The sequence below is a fragment of the Botryllus schlosseri genome, chromosome 2 (assembly GCF_051294905.1).
Source record: "Botryllus schlosseri isolate E-star chromosome 2, Bs_hap1, whole genome shotgun sequence".
In the NCBI taxonomy this organism is placed as follows: Eukaryota; Metazoa; Chordata; class Ascidiacea; order Stolidobranchia; family Styelidae; genus Botryllus; species Botryllus schlosseri.
In genome coordinates this window covers 26,718,422-26,738,817 of record NC_137237.1, presented here as the reverse complement: position 1 = coordinate 26,738,817, position 20,396 = coordinate 26,718,422, and the positions used below count along the sequence as shown (strand labels likewise).

Below are 20,396 nucleotides of genomic sequence, written 5' to 3'. Positions count from 1 at the left end.
GCTGCGGAAGCTTTCAAACAAACGTCGTTAAATTCCGACAGTGCAAATAAGCGATACCAACAGTATAATAAGGCCTGGGAAACAGCATCTAATGTTTCAAAGGATACCGAAAAATCACGATCAATTTAGTGGTGTATAAAAGGACTTCGCAAGCCTCGCCTTGCGTAAACTACACTCATAAATATTTGAAGGTTTACCGGTCCGAGACATTTTTGTTTCGAAATTTACCAGTCCGCGAGGTCACAAAAGGTTTATAACCACTGTGCATCTATACCATATTAGGGTTGGTTGTAGACAGAATAAGGACATATACAGCACCTCTTCGACCCTTCCCCCAAACATTGGTCTTTGACCCCCATAGGATGAGCAGCGCTTACTGAATGTTGAGTCTTGCACCCCCGTAGGGTGATTATTCAAACTTCTGATTCATGACTGAATTTCGTCAATAACATTGGTAAATTATTGATATTAATATAGAAGGTAAAAATGAAGTGTTGCATATCACCATGAAAGGTCTTGTACACCATGTGAAAAGTTAATCGTAAAGAATAGTCAATTCAGGACAAATGCATGTGAAGGGGTGGGATAAGTCACTGCATGGCGTGACAAGAGTCAACGAATTCGGTGACTGCAGTTAAGATGTTGCGGGTTAATTAGAAGATTATATGTAGTGGACGAGATATTCAGTCCCTCACAGTAGGCTACTGTATTACCATATGTCTATGGTGAGCCCACACGGTTCGAAATTTTCTACGCCAAATTACTGGTCTGGTCCTGGCAGCAGTTTTACGACACTGAGACCGGTAAATTTGAAAAAAAAATCCCGTAAATATTATTAACCGTAATTTAGTTGTACAAAGACTGACCGTTAAAATTGTTACGGAAAATTCCCGTTACCTGATGTAAAGGAAAACGGCTGTAAGACCAAATTACTGGTGTGGTCCAGTGCAGGAGTTTTACGCTGATGAGACTAGTAAATTCGAAATACCTCTCCCCGTATAATTTGATTTTACATATGCTGACCGTAGAAAACTTTACGGAAAATTTCCCTAACTAAAGCTAACAGAAATCTGCTGTAATATCAATATACTTGTCTGGTCCCTTGCAGCAGTTTTACGTTCCTGAGACCAGTAAATTTGAATCAGGTTTATTTGTTGCGGGAACACGTAAACAAAGTAAAGTAAATGTGGACAATGACGAGAATCCAGTATTTCTTGTGGAGATCATCAGTCAGCATCCGCCTGAATGAAGAGGGCTTCATCACATCTTCAGCAGCAGTTGAAGGACTCCACTATGGGTCATGTTTTTTTGTAGGTTCTTCTATAATCTGAACAAAGATATGCAGTCATCAACACAGTTACAATTTGGAAATTTTTAGACGCTATAGTATGACATACTGCGACTTTTCATATACTTATCAATTTCTCGAAAAATGATGGCCTAGGAAAGGGGTGTCGAGTATACGGCCCGTCAGACGATTTCATCTGGCCCGCGAAGCAATTCTGAGTAGTTTGAAAAAAAACTGTGCTACCCAGCACATTTTCTAACAAATGTTGAGATATTATTTTAAGAAATACTTCCCGCAAGGCAACAAATGTCAAGATCATAGGCCGTATTATAATTATCCGACCGACAGTGGTGCTATGGTTTTACTCTAGTCACCATCAGGAACAAGTTGGTGATACTGACATGCAATTCTCAAAACTAAAAAAAGTGCACACTGAGTTCAGATTTTTAAGAAAAAATGAGGCAAAAAGTAGTTATTCGCGAAGCGAAAAAGTGAAACTGTTATATGCAGGACGCATGGAGAATATATTAGTCACAAAAAATACAATTCAAACATATTTGGTCGCACTGCGGTATCACTTCTGACTTTAGATGGTGTATAATGGTTATGCGTCCGGCTTCTCGAGCGGTAGGTCGTGGGTTCGATCCCCGGCCGGGTCATACCAAAGACTCGAAAATTGGTATCCGCAGCTATCCTGCTAGGCGCTCAGCAATCACGGATAGCATGGAGGAGAAAAAAACGGGGGCGCAGACTAGATGACCAAATGGGGCCGTATCGCAACTCCGTCGCCAAAGCATCTCGATGGTGCAGGCGAAAAAGAATATCATCTCTCTCTCTCTCTCTCTCTCTCTCTCTCTCTCTCTCTCTCTCTCAAAAGGCCCCGGAGAGATAGAGAAACCCGAATGACGATTAATGATAATAACGAGACAAATTTTAACGATACGTTTACAATAAAATCACTTGTGTTCCTCGAAGGGCATACGCCGAGTTACCTCCTGATTACGACTAAAACAAGGGGAACATAGACGTTTGTCAAACTATTATTAAAAATTAATATTACTAAAATGTAGGCAGCATTGATAATAAAGTATTCAAGCGAAAAGCAAGGGCGGGCATTTTGAGGTAACATTTTGGAATCATTCAACTGATCCGGCCCGCGAGGGGTTTGAAAGTTTGAATCCGGCCAGCGACGCAAGTTGAGTTTAATACTCCTGGCCTATAGTCCTGTAGAAATTTCGGTCAACCTAGAAAAAATTCTTATAAAGACGTATTATATACCGCTGGAAAGATAATTTTATCAGCTTTTCAATGATGGGTTTTGCCACTTTTTTTACCTTGGGGAAAACAGTTATGACCAAAAACGTGCCAGGGGATAAAGCACTATTTTGCCTAACATTAAAATACAATTATAAGCTAAAATACGATACCTTCGTATCAGAATACAACACCATAAATTGGAATATCACCCCCAGTAAAGCATGCTAACAATCGAACAGCGAAACAATGAAACATAACTTTATTTAAGAGGTATTTATCATACGTTAAGGGGGCAAAAGTTGACCGCGACGGAGATAACAGTGGTTTACAAATTTCGAAATAAAATTAGCGTCAAAAATTTCAATTATTGATTAAAGCTAATTTATGGTTGCTGAATCCGATTCTTTGCTAATAATTTCTCCATCACGTCAGATTGTTTCCGTATCAATTTTTCTCATATTCATAAATTAATCAAATTTCAGCTTTCGCTAGTGACATCACGGTTAGCATACAATAGCAACAATTCAAATATTGTTATTGAAATCATCTATCATTAAACATGAGTTGTTGTAATACAGATCGAGTGAGTTTTCGGTGAACTTGAATACAGTGATTCTCTATCATCGTTCAGTCAGAAGCTCTTTTCGACCCATAAAATTACACTGGTAAACAAATTCAAAAACCCACACTAAATACCATTCTGGAACAGGGGCAGAGATGTTTTTAAATGGTATCGAGGCTTTTTGTTTGTGTTTCGCAATGTTATTAAACGTCAATTCAATATACAAAAAGCTTTTCATTTTTGACGGTTTCTGATTTTCCGTAATATTTTACTATGAACTTGAGCAGTGGTTCTCAACCTTTTTGTATTCGCGGACCCCTTTTGGACCCCCCCCCCCCATGAAGTTTTAGTTAAAATTTAGCTCAATTATCGTACCATCGTCATCTGTCTTGTACAAATGATAACTGTAGGCCACTGATAAACAGCAACAAAATTACTTTTCTTGAAAATAACAGCATTCTATTTATGTAGAAATCAGGTTGAGTTTTATTATTTCAAAGATAATTATTCAACTGCTTTTTTCAAATACGTGGTCGTGTCTTCAAAATCTGCGCCTTCGATTTCATATCAGCGAGTGCTAAAAATCCATTTAGACAAATAAAGGTGGTGGCGAATGTAATAATAAGGCAAAACGCTTCTGACGACACATTTGGGTATGATCGGAACAATGATGACACCAAAATTGACAAACTATTTAATATTGAACATATAACGCCAAGCCTGTTAATTTATAACTAGCAGCTCATGTTGAAGTTATTATGGAAATGGGTATGTAGGCCTATATCGCAGGAGAAAACGGATTTTTGCGAACATTCTAAAGTCTCCATGATTGACATTACTTATCCAACCATAAATTTTTACACAATGCCCATCAAAACACCTCTACACAGCCAAATATTTGTATCAGTGGGCTATTGGCAATTTAGCAACTAAAATGAGTCCATACAGCAGGATATTCCATCTCAGACGGCCATCCTGTTGATGTGAGTTCTACTGTAATGAAGCAAAACTGCCTCGGGATTTTCCTAATATGAAAAATATAAATTAGGTTATCAACTATTTTGTACATCCACTTCGCGTCGTGAACCCCCTGAAAATGCTTCACGGACCCCCAGGGGTCCGCGGACCCCCGGTTGAGAACCACTGAACTAGAGTTTGTAGAAGTGATTGGCTAAGCTACTCAAGTAGCACAAGTAACTCCCTATATTTTCTACTCATTTAGTAAAATAAGTAGTAATTTTTAAGACACGTGAAAACTACTTCAATTGGCAGAAATATCTAAGTATATTTGGTCGGGGTGAGGGTGGTCGCATACTTTCGACAGTTATGGAGGTGGCTACATACGAAATCGTAACATGTATCTTCTCGGCTAACGCAAAATGTTTATAATGACACAATACCCATTGGTAGAATATTCGAAAATATATTCAGTTGCCGCCCTTTAGGGGCTGTTAAGGCTATACTACATACATGAAATCATTGGCAGCCAACAACGTCGCGGAGCGGAGCTTTGTTTGGAATACATTTGTGTTAAAATTAATAACTGGGTGCAGTACCAAATTCAATGTGGGCGGATATCTCCATGGCATTCCCAGTTGATTTACTAGTCAAACAAAGCACTAAAACAAAACCCAATACAACTATTTTTCCGTATTGCCAATCACAGATGGGAATTCGGACTGCGTATATCTGGATCGAAGCACATGATATGAACCCTTCCCCGAAGGCTGTTATAACAGCCTTGATTTGACTACGAATATACCACATGCAATTAATATATGTATATGCTATTGAAGCGCACAATAATTCCAATAGTAAAATCTCAACCAGAAAACAGCAACAGGACTTTGATCTCTTACCAGGACCGTTACTGCCGCACCCCAAATCTTCCAATTGGGGGTCGCGATCTCGAAGGGAACCCGGAAGAATGTCGGTGAATGTACATAAATTATTTATACATCACTTTATGCAACTCTTTTCAATTTTTTTCGCGCTGGTCGTAATTTCATGTTACCGAATTTTTTATTATTGAGTACCCTTCCCCCAGAAAAAAAGCAATATTTATAGAAAATAAAAATAGGCATTTCGGCGTCGACCATTACCACGCCGCGATGCACGAAAACATACGAAGTATATTTGGTACTCTGAAAAGTGTGCCAATATATCGCCTGAGAGAAAACCTCAGCCGAAAAGGATTGCCGTTATGTTGACCGTAAACTTCGAAATAAATATAAGCCTATCTAATTATCGATAGCTGCCTAAGTGGCTCGTGTCTAATTATTCTATCATGGCAATCTGAACCCCACAGGTCAAATACCATTTCTCAGAGCAAAATTATTTGCCAGTGAAGAAATACCAATTTTTGATTAAGCCACCACAAACGTTTCTTGGATCTAGCATGGTTTCTCAATAAATTACGGCATGATGTGTGGATGTACGTAATATGGCCATTTCCTTAATTTTTCTGAAAACTTGCGATCAGCTTTTCGCAATTCAGTTTCAAAGCATGACCAGTTATAGTGTCCAAAGTAGGGTTGCATTTAAAACAAACGGTGTTTTGAAATACAAAATTGTATTTTTTCAAGTTATAAAATTCTGCCTTGTGTAAATATTACGGCTCTTCAAGATCAACTCGAATTACGTAGCAAGGCTCCCGGTAGTCAACGCGTACCACAACCAAATCCACACTTGTATATCCTTCAATATATTCGTTGACTAAAGCCAAGGCGCATGAATCTTCTTTTTGCAGTGGAAATACGGAAGTGATACGGTGAACTAAAAGTTACACAAAAACAGAATCAATACTAGCTTACTGCGTCCTATCTAACAATGCAAATCTTACCAATTTATTCCGGCAACAATCCTACACTAACATCATTGATCTTAATTACTAATTATGCCTGTAAAAAGGTAAACAATTACTAAATATGCCAATTAAATAAGAAACACGGCAGACCAAGAGCATGGCTTACATCAGGATCACACGCGTGGCTTGGTACTTCTAAACAACGATGGTATGCTATCGTTACATTCCCCCCCTAGAAATGACTGCATTTCTAAATAACATTAACACCAAAAATCAAACAGTTTAACAGTAAACAAAAAGGCTCCTCGTCGGGCTATAGTCCCGGTTCTTCTGCCTTCTTCAGTAAAATCAACTTCTGAATCGGTCGCTCCAGAAGCAAGGCATCTTTCGTTCTTCTACCCTTAGAATCAAGAGCGGAGTTTGCGACACGACACAAAACTCTGCGAACATGTCCATCTTCATTCGGGTAAACCTTGTCGACTCGAGCCATTTTCCAACAGTTTCTGGGACTGTTGTCATCAACGATGATCACAATATCATCAACTTTCAAATCACGGCGGGTTGAGTTCCACTTTGGACGTTCTTGTAATGATTGTAAATACTCCTTCCGCCATCTTTGCCAAAATTCATTCGATAAATGCTGAACACGACGCCAACGTTTCCTCAAATACATGTCAGGTTTCCCAAATATTCCGTGTGGTGGTAACACCAATTTTGTCTTCATAGTCAAAATATTGTGTGGAGACAAAGGTATAAGTCCATCTGGATTTGTCAAGTTCTCCACAGTCAGCGGCCTGCTGTTCACAATATTTTCTGCTTCCACCATGAACGTGTGAAGCGAATCTTCATCCAACTGGTGACCATTCTTCATCAACAAAGACGAAAGAACAGCTCGACAGCTACGAATCTGTCTTTCCCATACTCCTCCTTGATAAGATGCTGAAGGCGCATTAAATTTGAATGGAAAATAATCACACTCGTCCATCAAAAGCGACTTCTGAATTTTATCATGATTCATCAGCTTATAAGCTTGCTGTAACTCTCTGGATGCCCCAACAAAGTTAGAGCCTCTGTCGCAACGAATTTGACGTACCGGTCCATTACGACATACAAAACGACGTAAAGCATTCAAAAAGCTATCAGTTTCCAAACTGGTGGCTACTTCTATGCGGACAGCACGGCTGGACAAGCAGGTAAAGAGTACACCATACCTTTTCAATTCTTTGCGACCCTGCTTGATGATCCATGGTCCAAATATATCCAAACCGCAATAACTGAAAGGTGCCTCCACTTCGATTCTGTCGGCTGGCAAATCGGCCATCTTCTGCTGCAATACTTGTCCTCGCAGTCTGCAACAGGTGCAACAATTCGAAATGCACTGAGAAATCATTCTTGTTGCTCCAATTATCCAAAATCCTGCATTTCGTATTGTATTTTGTGTGATTCCACGTCCTTGATGTTTTGTATTCTCATGGTAGTGTTGAATTATAAGTTTTGTCAAGTGATGATTTTTCGGTAGTATGACTGGGTGTTTCAACCCTTCTGGTAAACTTGACAAAAGCAATCTACCTCCGACACGAAGCAATCCATCTGAATCCACGAACGGGCGCAGTTTGTACATACAGGAAGATTTCTTTACTTTCACACTCCTGTTGGTACTTCCGTCACCAACATCCACACACGTTTCAATGTCCTTCAATTCTTCTTGGAAAACATCATACTGCACCAACTTGATTACGCAACATTTGGCTTTGTTCATTTCTTGCACTGATACTGGTGCCCTTATCTCATCATAATTGGGTGAAAGCTTACTCTTTCTGGCATCCAATTAGATTTTCCAATACTTGATAAATCTTTTCATAACCGCTGTGAAAAGAAGAACTTTCCGCCACGATGAATGATAACACATCTTTTCAAGAAGATCTGGCAACTCAACTTCTCCTTTAGTTGTCAAAACAGTTGCTTTCCTAACTTCTGGATCTTCTTCATTCAACGCAGAAAATTCATTTGAGCTCTTTGAGTCAGCAGGTAATGACTTCCACAAAAAACTTGGACCATTCAAATACCGGCACTGATTCGTCAGTTCCTTTGCAGTCATTCCTCTCGATGCATCGTCAGCAACATTATCCTTTGTCGGCACATGAAGCCAATCGTTGGTCTGACTGTGGCTTCGAATTTCTTCCACACGATTCGCAATGTAAGTATGGAATCTTTTAGACTCATTCGAAATATATCCCAAAACAACTGAACTGTCTGTCCAATAAGTTTCTGTCAGATGCTCATATTCCAACTCGTCTTGTAACATCTTTCCAACACGCACAGAAACCACAGCGGCAGTTAATTCCAATCGCGGTACTGTCACAAATTTCAAGGGTGCCACTCTCGACTTTCCAATAACAAAGGAACAATGGATATTGTTGTTGTCATCAATAAGACGCAAATATGAGCATTGTCCATATGCCTTTTTTGAAGCATCACTGAAATGATGCAATTCGGCTTTCCTAATATCACCGAAACCTTCTGGTTTGAAGCATCTTCTCACTTTCAATTCTGAAATAAGTGGCAATTCACTGATCCATTTCTCCCAACGTGGCTTTAGATCAGCTGGCAAAGCTTCATCCCAGTCCTTTTTATCTTTTACCATACTTTGAAGGATGAGCTTTCCTTCCAAGACCAGAGGAGCTAAATAGCCACACGGATCATAAATACTGCAAACAGTTCCAAGTAATCCACGCCTGGTGAAGGGTCTTTCCTTCACTGAAACCCGAAACATGAAACTGTCGGACTCAATACACCATTCAACGCCCAGGGTTCTTAGAACAGTTAGGCTGTCACATGCCAAATCAATATTTTTCACCTCCGAGCATCTATCTTCAACAGGAATCTTACTCAAAACCTCAGTGTTGTTGGCAGCAAACTTCGTGAGATTAAAACCTTCTCTTTTACAAACTTCTTTACAGGACTTCGTCAACAATAAACTTTCTGAAATGGAATCACAGCTGGCAAGAATATCTTCCACATATGAACTTGATATTATCACCTTGGCTACATCAGCACCAAACTCTTCTGCATTGTCCTCGGCAGTCTTCTTCAGAGCAAATATACTACAGCCAGGTGACGAAGAAACACCAAATGAATGTACAGTCATTCTGTATTCTACAGGATCCCTGCTCGTATCTCCATTTTCCCACCAGAGGAAGCGAAAGAAGTCTCGATATTCTGGTTTCAGATGAACCGAATAAAACATCTGTTCGATGTCCGCAGTGAAGCAATACAATCCTTTACGGAATCTTAACATGACTCCAATTATGGAATTCATCAAACATGGCCCTGGAAGCAAGAGATCATTCAGACAGTCTCCCTGATACTTAGCGCTTCCATCGTACACAACTCGAATTTTATTCGGTTTCGTAGGATGGTAAACTCCATGATGAATCAAATACCAGGTCTGTCCAGGAGTCCCGCCATCATCTTTCTTAACTTTCTCAGCATAACCTTTACTAATGATCTTCTCCATGAACTCACAGTAGTCATGTTTATACTTCGGATCTTGAGACATTTTCTTCTTCACTGCCTGCAATCGTTTGATGGCAAGTGGTTTGTTGTTACGAATTTTCGGCTCATTACGAAATGGTAACGGTAGCTCATAATGTCCAGTTGCCGTCTTCTCTATTCCATTTTCACAAATTTTCAAAAACTTCTTGTCTTCTATAGATATTGGCTTGTCTGAAAGGCTTGCTGACATGATGCCAGGTTTTGAAGAAATTTCTGAAAAATCCTGTTCAAAGCATTTCAGCACCGTCACTGGATTAATCAATTCTTTGGTCTGATGAATTGGCACAAAACTCGAATTGTTAACATTGTGACTCACAATGCGATTACAATGCAGAGTGCTTGGACATGATTTTGTTACAAGGCCAACTATACTCCATCCCAACACTGATTTAATAGCAAGCTGTTGGACTCTTTATCAGTGATAACTTCCATGGGACTCAGAGCCTCGATGCCATCTATGCCAATCAGAATGCCAACATCAATATTGGAATCAAATTCCACACATTCACTCATTATGCCTTGGTACTTAGGGCAATCTTTGATCATAGACCTTGACACCACTTGTTCAGTGCTTACGGGTATCTCATCAGTAGAATAACACGAAGGTAAATCAATATAAGGTCCGCCCAATCCTCTCACTCTCAACCCCTTTACCTTTCGAGCCGCAGCCATAGTAACGTTATAAAGAGTAGTGATACGAAGATTTACCTCATGTGATTCAACATCAAACTGGTCCATCAACTTCTCAGAGATGAAGGTGCAATCACTGTGTTCATCCAAAGCACAATACGTTTTGATCTCCTTTTCTGGATGCAGCGCATCTTGAATCCAAACCGGCACGATTCTCGTCGACTTAACCCGATCTATTCCAGTCATGAGACAATTTGCGGAACTTGTCTTCTGCTTACTTGTAGCAGGTCTTGACTCTGGAGTAGATCTGTGCATAACTTCTGTGTCGGTACTGTCCCTATGGAGAACTGTCGGGTGAACCTTGTTGCATACTTCACATCTGAGTCTATGTCTGCAGAACTTTGTGATATGATTCTGCTTTAAACACCCGAAGCAGAGTCTGTTCTCACGAAGGAACTGAATCTTTGCTGAATACTCTGCATCTTTGAAACTGGCACATTTGAATAATCCATGTTGGCCATGACAGTAGAGACAGTTAAATTCCTTTCTGGATTCACTTCCAAACTTAGGTGCACTCTCTTGCTTCACATCGCTGTCGACCTGGTTGCATGAATTCGTAGCGAATGTACGTGCACTTTTATAATCCTTCTTGTAAGGAGCGTGAATCTTCCTGTTCTCTGCCACAATCTGGTTCAAGATAGCAGTGCCATAAACAGGCTGCGTAGCAACCTTTGCTTCCTTTCTGACATGATCACATAACATCAAGAATGTTGCAGAACTGGAGAGAGCCATTCTATTACGATTACATTCATTTGCTTCAGCGACAAAAGAATGACCATTAGCAGATTCCTTGGCTTCTGCAATGATTCTGGACCAATTATCCCTCTGAGCTGCAGACAACTTAGATACAATGCTTTGATTGACCTTCTCATCATTTATAGACAAGTACTTAGAATTTGTCATCAAAGTCTTGCAGCTGGTCAGGAAACTTGAAAATTGTCTGAGTCCCTTACCTCCATCTGTCGTAGAGATCACAGGCCATTCTAGTATCTTCATTCTGTAACTGTTGGTAATCGCATCAGGATCTCCATACCAATCTTCCAAAATTTGCTGTGCTTCATTGTAACTTTCTGTGGTTGGATTCACAAGAAACGTATTAATATGCTGATTTGCTTCTCCTGCAGTGTATTTATTCAAGTAACTCAGTCGTCTACTTGGATCCTTCACGTTTCTTTCAATTAATTCTGTGAAACGAGTCTTCCATACAGGATACTCCAATATGTCACCACGGAATACCTTCGGTTCCTCACATGGCAGGATCGGCACAGATCTCTGATACTGTTTACTCGGCTCAACAGGTGAATCAAATTCTAGAGATTCCTTGCGAGCAACAGGACGCGATGCAATCAACGGTTCAGCAAACCCAGCACAAGCAGCAGATGGAGAAAACGGTGTCGACTGTGGGTTCAATCTAGTAACTGATGGTAATAGAGTACCTGAAATTTCGATTGGAACAGGAGTCACTTGCAATGATCTGGATGCTGGATTCAAAGTCGGCTTCGGTGTAGGAACCACAAGCGGATTCATAGTCTCCATTGCTATATCAGGTCCATGATCAACATCTGCTAGGATCCGTTCTCGGACACGAGCTTTGTCTCTTTCTCTCTGCAACTTTAAATGCTCCATCTGTTGCTTAATCCTGGTTTGAGAAGCATCAAGTTTAGCACGTAATCGTCTGTTATCTGCTTCCAATTCCTCTTTTTTCTGTTCTTCTAACACAAGCTTCTGGCTTAATTCGTTTTCAGCTGCTGAATACCGTAGGTCTACATCTAACGCAGCTCTTTCAGCAGCTGCTTCTGAACGTTGTTGCTTTATTGAGGAAACATTAGACCTACGAGAACGTGTTGAACGTTTACCTTTGGACGAGCTTGAACGGGAGGATCTCATGGAAATTGAATCTGATTCTTCTGCTTCGACACGATGGATAGTTTCATTTATAGAGTTCACTGCTTCATTGTACCTCTCATTTGCTCGAGCAAATTTACTATTTGCATCTTCAATCTCATCTGGCTCAATAAGATTAGTCACATACGTCTGATGAGCATCAGAAAATTCCTTGAAAGCATCAGTCACTTTTATTTTCCCTTGTTTAAGTATGTGTAGCTCGGCTCCTGATACCAGGCTTAGTACTTCAGTGGTCGTCTTTGTTAGAGCCAAACGTGTTGACTTGACCTTATCTCGGCACATAGCAATAGCATATTCAGTACCTTTCTCTGTTGGAGTTCTCTTGCGTCCTTCTTGAACGTCTGCTTCAGACACTTCCTGGTTACTTGTTCCCGCTAATTCACTAGAGGGAATTGCATCTTCAGGTTCCTGACGGGCAGAAGCCTCTGTAATTGGATCATCACTATCAAGCATTTCGATTCCTTCCTTACGACTCAATAATGATGTCTTGAATCTTTACAGTAATAATTCCACCTTCCTTCGGAATGCAAAAACTTCACCAAGCTTAGGCTGACTTGAAAATGTCCACTATTGTTGTGAATTGTTCACTAACAATATCTTGTTCACTATAGATTGTTCAGTAAAGTGTTCCCTAATTTGTTCACTATTACGGCTCTTCAAGATCAACTCGAATTACGTAGCAAGGCTCCCGGTAGTCAACGCGTACCACAACCAAATCCACACTTGTATATTCTTCAATATATTCGTTGACTAAAGCCAAGGCGCATGAATCTTCTTTTTGCAGTGGAAATACGGAAGTGATACGGTGAACTAAAAGTTACACAAAAACAGAATCAATACTAGCTTACTGCGTCCTATCTAACAATGCAAATCTTACCAATTTATTCCGGCAACAATCCTACACTAACATCATTGATCTTAATTACTAATTATGCCTGTAAAAAGGTAAACAATTACTAAATATGCCAATTAAATAAGAAACACGGCAGACCAAGAGCATGGCTTACATCAGGATCACACGCGTGGCTTGGTACTTCTAAACAACGATGGTATGCTATCGTTACAGTAAATACTTTCCAAAAACATGTTGTATGAGCACACGGTTAATTACTACCAAAGTTAGCCGACGTATATCGTTATGGGATGGTTGGAAGTGGAACCATCAAAATAGTCGGTTCAACAGTTGTAGTACAGATATTTTGTCAAAGGGGCTACATTTACCCTATAATTTCGATGGTCAATTTCAATCCATTATGACGTCACAATTGAATATTCATGATGTCATGGCTTAAAAACAAAAAACAATAAAAACATGTTTTAAATTAGGGCCTTGTTTTAAACAAGTTTGTTTTTAATTGATTGTTGTTTTAAATGCAACACGAGTTTAAAGGGTGTGTGGTATTATCACTAAGAAATAAGCTCCCGAATGACACAGTGAATCACCAGTCCGATAGCCGTTTCTACACTTAACACAAATTCCTGTTTCTTTTTGACTAAGCACTATCTTGAAAAAACAAGCAAGGTAAATGAAACAGACCATAGTAAGTAAACAATAACATAATGAAGTTATAACGAACAACGATAGCTCTACTTGCGCCCCCCTGTCTTGCTCACTCTTACTCCCTGAAACATATACATAATTCTATTTTAATTTTCATATATTCCTTTTGCATCTATATCCTGCTTTTCTGTTGATAATTCATTAGTTTATAGTCTTTTGTTCATATTTTTATGTTAATATTTTCCCTAATTTGAATTTTTACCCTTTGGCACGTTTTTGGTCATAATTATTTTTCCCCTAGGTAAAAAAAGTGACAAAACCTATCATTGAAAAGCTGGTAAAATTATCTTTCCAACGGTATGTAAAACGTCTTCATAAGAATTTTTTCTAGGTTGACCCATTTTTAGACCAAATTCTACAGGACTACTAGGACTTCGTACCTGAATCGTCTTTTGCAGCGTGATTGCAAACTTTTCTGGTAATATGCCTTTGCATCGCACTTCCAATGTATTTCGCACGTCATCGTGTTAGAAGCAAGAGGCGAAATGATCCCTTTCTATCACATAGGCCTAAGCATTCGACGTCATGATTCATAATGCCACAACGCTTCCATTTTCGTGTAGTTCAATGTCAGAAAATGTAATACGTTCTTATAGGCCATAGCTTATGTTCAACATTAAACTGCAACGAAAATACACACGTCTTCAGAAACAGGATTGAGAATAACTTGCCAAGGTTTGAGCTCGGATACTGCTATACCTACAATATCTGCTATCAAAACCTGCAATATTCTAAAGCTGAAGTTAAGCTGTGGCTTCGAAACCCTCAATATCTTACAGAAACGCAGCTTGTTATTATCCAATACGAAAACATCGCATCGCCATAATATCTATCACGGAACATTCAGCCGCACGTGCTCGGGCTCAGATATGTCTGACGTTTGACGGCGCTATGTCTGGCATATGTATGATGTCACTATGTATTGTTCGTTCGAGCAACTACGAATTCATTCGCAGGCAGTGGTGGCTTTTGGGGTGGGCGAGGTGGGCGGTCGCCCAGGGCCCCCCCTGGTTGATTTACGCGCTTTCGAGGGGCCCCCCCTCCTCGGTTTACGCGCTTTTTCCCAACTATTTCTCCGGTTTACGCGCTTTTTACCAACTATTTGTCCGGTTTATGCGCTTTTTTTCAACTATTAATATTTCCTGAATAATCGTGGAAATCCTCGTATCCCTGAAAAATACGGTACAGTACTGTAAAAAGGGGTCAATCATAATTCTGATTTTTTTAGTTATCATTTTTCGAATAACCGTGAAAATCCATGCACCCATGTAGAATATGGTCCCGTAAACAGTTGTCGATCATCAAATTTCTGCGCGCGTTAAAAGAGCTTACTTTGATTTTATGAGGGAAGGCCGTCCTAGATTTATGCGATTTTTGGTTATCATTTTGCGAATAACCGTGAAAATACATGCAGGCCTACCCATGTAGAATATCGTACCGTAAACAGTTCTCGATCATCAAATTTCTGTGTGCGGTAAAAGAGCTTACTTTGATTTTATAAGGGGGGGCTTCTACATTTACGCGATTTTTGGTTATCATTTTGCAAATAACTGAAAATACATGCAGGCCAACCCATGTTGAATATGGTACTGTAAACAGTTGTCGATAATTAAATTTCTGCACGCGGTAAAAGAGCTTACTTCGATTTATGAGGGGGGCCCCTCCTACATTTACGTAATTTTTGGTTATAATTTTGCGAATAACCGTGAAAATATATGTACCCATGTAAAATATGTTACCGTAAACAGTTGTCGATCATCAAATTTCTGCCCACGGTAAAAGAGCTTACTTTGATTTTATGAGGGAAGGCATTTCTACATTTATGCGATTTTTTGTTATAATTTTGCGAATAACCGTGAAAATTTATGTACCCATGTAAAATATGGTACCGTAAACAGTTGTCGATCATCAAATTTCTGCGCGCAGTAAAAGAGCTTACTTTGATTTTATGAGGGAAGGCCCTCCTACATTTATGCGATTTTTGGTTATCATTTTGTGAATAATTGTGAAAATACATGCAGGCCTACCCATGTAGAATATCGTACCGTAAACAGTTCTCGATCATCAAATTTCTGTGCGCGGTAAAAGAGCTTAGGCTACTTTGATTTTATAAGGGGTGGCTTCTACATTTACGCCATTTTTGGTTATCATTTTGCAAATAACTGAAAATACATGCAGGCCAACCCATGTTGATTATGGTACCGTAAACAGTTGTCGATAATTAAATTTTTGCACGCGTTCTGCGTGCAAGCTTACTTTGATTTTATAAGGGGGTCTCTTACATTTACGCGATTTTTGGTTATCATTCTGGAAATGACTGAAAATATATGCAGGCCTACCCATATAGAATATGGTACTGTAAACAGTTGTCGATCATTAAATTTCTGCACGCGTTGTGCATGCGAGCTTACTTCGATTTATGCGGGATGCCCCTCCTACATTTACGCAATTTTTGGTTATCATTTTGCGAATAACCGTGAAAATATATGTACCCATGTAAAATATGGTACCGTAAACGGCTGTCGATCATCAAATTGGTGATTTGTGTGAGAGACGCGATCGCATCAGCTAACGTAAAAAATTTTCGTGAATGATTATCACTTCCATGATATTTTTGAATAATATTCAACACCTCTTTCTCAGTACTTTAAAATTACAATAACATTGACAAGAAACTACTACAGTGTATACAGGAAGTATATATTTTCAGTGACTGGTGCATCTCATTCATTTTCAGTAATAGGCTAACTCCATGTCAGTTGCCCTAAAACAAATTGATGGTTAATTACAGTTTTTAGATTTGACAGAAATTTGGATCAAGTGATTTTGAAATATATCCGAGTAGCCTACATCACAATTTCAAGTTTATAAATTAAATATCCAGCTTTTCAAGCCAGCGCATGATAAAAAACAAGCTTTTCCGGCTCATTCAATCATAAAATTGATAGAATTTTTGGTAGGTCTGTACATGAGCTATCTTGTAGAAGTTGATCTATCATTCAGGTTACAATTTACCTTTTTTGTGTACGGCACTCAAGTTTAAAGTCATTGCTAATGAAAATCATTGGAGTAGGCTATCCATCTCATTTCTGTCAACTTGAAAATTTTCATCACTAGTCATCGTATGGAAGCTAATATAAGAATGCTGAAAAATGAGTTTTTATTGAATATATAATTTTTAAGTTGTGACAGCAATGTATGTTGTAGGAAGAAGTAGTCGATTTGAATGTTTAGTTCCTCTTAAAAATAGCGTTCGAGATTTTCGTGTTGACAGTGTTGCACCAACAAAATTTGAATTTGACGCTGTGTATGACTTGATTTTGAAAATTATTATGAGCCTAGTTCTGACCCCTTACCTCATTTTATTGTCAGGTTCAAGAGCTTCTTCTATTCTATCTTTAGGCGTTTAGACGAGGTTGTCTGGCTAAGCTGTTTTATGACCGGTACCATTGCAAGCATTCATAGTAAAATTTACCATAAACATGCAGCTGTCTTGGTTAGGTAACTTCTGGGACAAGTGGTGATTTGTAATATACCGGTATTTGTTCTTTTCTGTAGGTACTTTTGCTGTGTTAGCTGTTAGGAATAAATCATTTTTCTTTCACTGTACAAATATAGTCCATGAGTTAATCCTTGTTGCGTGATCCGGTAATAATTCTGGATGACCATAAACTCCTCTTGGTTGAGTTATCTTGTCAAAGAAGGGAAGTCATTGTTGTTGTTGTTGTTGTTTTGAGTATTCATGAATCATAATGTCTCGACTGCTTTGGTAAGTTTACACCAAGCCAATATCATTTTGTACCCGTATGATAGTTTCCATTTAGTTGTTCTTTTTTACTTTTGGTGTCATATTTGCTATCATCATTTTGATTTCTACTTTTTTGAAGAACTAAATGCATCAATTCAATTGTCCGGTCACAGCATTTTCTTCATTCATTGGAAGTTTCAATTCTATGGATGCGTTCTATAAACTTCATTGTTTGGTCACCTTAGTGATCGATAAGCTCTTGGTCCTCATTCAGGGTTGTAACCGAGTCAAATATCAATTCTACTTTTATATTTTGATCTGAGCCAAGACGAGTCACCAAAATATCATGACTCGAGTCATTGGAATCCTGCCATCGTTTCCTTGAAAAAGTATGAACTTTTTCTTTTTTAGTTTCCATTGCCACTGTATTTGTGATTACTTTCACGCATGAGAATCACATCTTGAACTCGAATGACACAGCACATCCCACATAGTATCATGGAATCTGTAGACACGCAAATATAATAGTTGTACGGAGAGGGGAGGGGGGTCTGGGGGGCGGAGCCCCCCAGAAGCTACGTTTATAGATATATGGGGCCCCCCTGGAAGTTTCGCCCAGGGCCCCCCCAATCCTAGGGCCACCACTGTTCGCAGGAAAAAGGTAAAGAGCGTATACTACCCTCGTCGCAATGGGATTTGGGAAGGGATCATGCCGGCAAATGGTGGCAAAACTGGCGCAGCAGATGATTACACAAAAGTTCATACCCGCAGTTAAACTACATAAGATACCAAATTTGCTTGGCTTGCTACCGTTGCTAGACCTTGATGTCTCCAAGGATACTATTTATAAAGCGATATAAACGATGGTATCTACAATGCCCAAATGTTCCGATATTATTCCCTGATTAGCATTCAGCACGGCCATCGATGTCGCAATTTGCTTGATGATTGAAACATGATGTAATGACGAAAATCACATTTATATATGTCCATGTCCATAATAAGACCGTAAGCGTGTAAAATGATCGAATTGTAAATGCAATAGCAATGTTGCAAATAATGATTATCCAGTAATTCGATTCTACTTTTTGTCATTTCCTCACATGCGCATCATTTCCTCTGATGGCAAGACAGGACTATATTCCTCACACCAATTGAGTGCGGCTGTGGGCAATACATATAATTTGACAGAAAGTTTCGGCAAGGATCGTTAGGTGCGATAATCGCCAGCTACAAAGTTGAGCAATGCTTATATTGTGACGTAACACGCAAATGACGTAAGATTAAAATTTATTTTTGTTCTATCATGAGGTTTTCTCATCACTATCCTTATATTGTCTTCGATTATGTCTTCAAAGATAAATTCTAATAAGCAAAATAAATGTCGTCATGAGTAATCGTGAGTAATCATGATTACTTTTCCAATGCAATCGTAATCGTAATCGACTACTTCCAGATTTTGCTGTAATCGTAATCACGTGATTAAGAAGTAATCGTAATCGCAATCGATTGCATTCAGGAAGTAATCACCCCATGTCTGATGGTGTGTACATTAATATATCACTTCACTGAAACGTGGGGTTGGAATAAGCAATGTAACGTCACGCGTTCACACGAACCTGAACCTTTCAGGGGTTCGCACCATCCCTACTATTTATAATAACTAACCAGAGGTAGTCAGTGACGAATTACTTCTACTTTTTGGAAGTACTCAAGTAGTTTTCCTCTCTTTCTGGTACTTAGTCAAGTAGATCTGATTTTCTCTACTTCTACTGCGTAAAATTTTCTGATCTACTCACTTACTTTTCGACATTTTCAGTTTGTCAAGTAGAAGTAGTTTAATACCCCAACACGAAAGTTAGCCTGGGGAATTCCGGGGCTGTTTTCGCGGAGTACCAACATTTAATATTCATAAAAGCCAAGTAAAGCCCGGAAGTTTTGTTGCGCTTTGCAAGTTATGGAGTGACAAATATGGTTTCACGAAACTATCAGTAAATATAATTTAGGTACCGGATTGCTTGGTTCCGCTCACGCCGTATTGTCGCCCATATCAAATACTTCATCACAGTAAATACGGCCCACCATAACGTTTGAAACTACTATTTAGCAATCTACATATCATATCGTAATCTAGCAGTCCATGACGTATCTTGTTAATTCGGAAAATCCGGCATTTTTTAACGTTACACCTGTTTTAGCAGATCAGCTTTGAAGCTTTATGGACAAAAGACATGAAATATATTTTCCGCTTTTTAGAAGTGGTATTTGTATTTCACTTTCAACTTCAAGTATTATACTTTGAGTTCTAATTACTTTCAGTTCTTTTGTCTGCAGAACATACATGTTGAAGCATAATAGAAAGTGTAGTAATGCCTCTATTTTCCGAAAATAAAGCTACATCAAATACAAATTTTACAATTCTCAATATTTGTCATTAACGTATACTAATCGCGAAAAGTGTTGAAACCGCATCCGATATAATTTATCCGTATTGCTCTTAGCCGAAACTTGGGGCCTTATAATATCGAGTATAGGGCGCCATGCCATGATATTCTCAAATACGGGGTCTTCAAGTAAACAAAGGGTTAAAAATTTCCATATCAATACTATAATTTGCTTCTCATGATGCGAAAGAATGCTTATTCTGTCGAAAATTGATACCTCCTGGGCAGGGCATGGTATGGTATGGTATGGTATGGTATGGTATGGTATGGTATGGTATGGTATGGAAGTATGGTTTGGTATGGATCGATATTTTGGTATGGAATATGGAACAATGCAAGTGTGGTATGGAATGGAAGATTTTAATCTATGGTATGGAATGACATTTCCATACTTCCATACTTTGATGTTTTATACATTTTATCGTGATTTGTGCAAGCTTCATGAAGCGTACGTTGATCGCTGTTCACGGAATACGATCGCGTTTGTTATGAGTGATCGTGAACTATTTATTGGACGCTGTGTAGATACAAATACACGCTTGTGCAATAGGGCTCTTCAAAAATGACTTTTTTTCTCAAA

At 39.0% G+C, this 20,396-nt stretch overlaps 4 protein-coding genes across 4 annotated transcripts in view; 1 reads left to right on the top strand and 3 right to left on the bottom strand.

Moving 5' to 3' along the window:
* LOC145457130 (uncharacterized) overlaps nucleotides 1-20,396 on the top strand; it is a 252,504-nt gene that overhangs the window by 123,087 nt on the left and 109,021 nt on the right. The window lies entirely within an intron of this gene.
* On the bottom strand, nucleotides 5,791-7,477 carry LOC145434330 (uncharacterized). Its single transcript, XM_080311693.1, has 2 exons — nucleotides 5,950-7,477; nucleotides 5,791-5,882 (listed from the first exon to the last, which is right to left on the bottom strand). The coding sequence occupies exon 1, from the start codon at nucleotides 7,301-7,303 to the stop codon at nucleotides 6,227-6,229; it is 1,077 nt and encodes a 358-aa protein (XP_080167819.1). The 5' UTR covers nucleotides 7,304-7,477; the 3' UTR covers nucleotides 5,791-5,882; nucleotides 5,950-6,226.
* LOC145434504 (uncharacterized) lies at nucleotides 7,742-9,658 on the bottom strand. Its single transcript, XM_080311859.1, has one exon. It carries the CDS (start codon nucleotides 9,656-9,658, stop codon nucleotides 7,742-7,744), a length of 1,917 nt encoding a protein of 638 aa, XP_080167985.1.
* Nucleotides 9,835-13,129, bottom strand: LOC145459778 (uncharacterized). Its single transcript, XM_080338330.1, has 2 exons — nucleotides 12,941-13,129; nucleotides 9,835-12,873 (listed from the first exon to the last, which is right to left on the bottom strand). The coding sequence occupies exon 2, from the start codon at nucleotides 12,514-12,516 to the stop codon at nucleotides 9,835-9,837; it is 2,682 nt and encodes an 893-aa protein (XP_080194456.1). The 5' UTR covers nucleotides 12,517-12,873; nucleotides 12,941-13,129.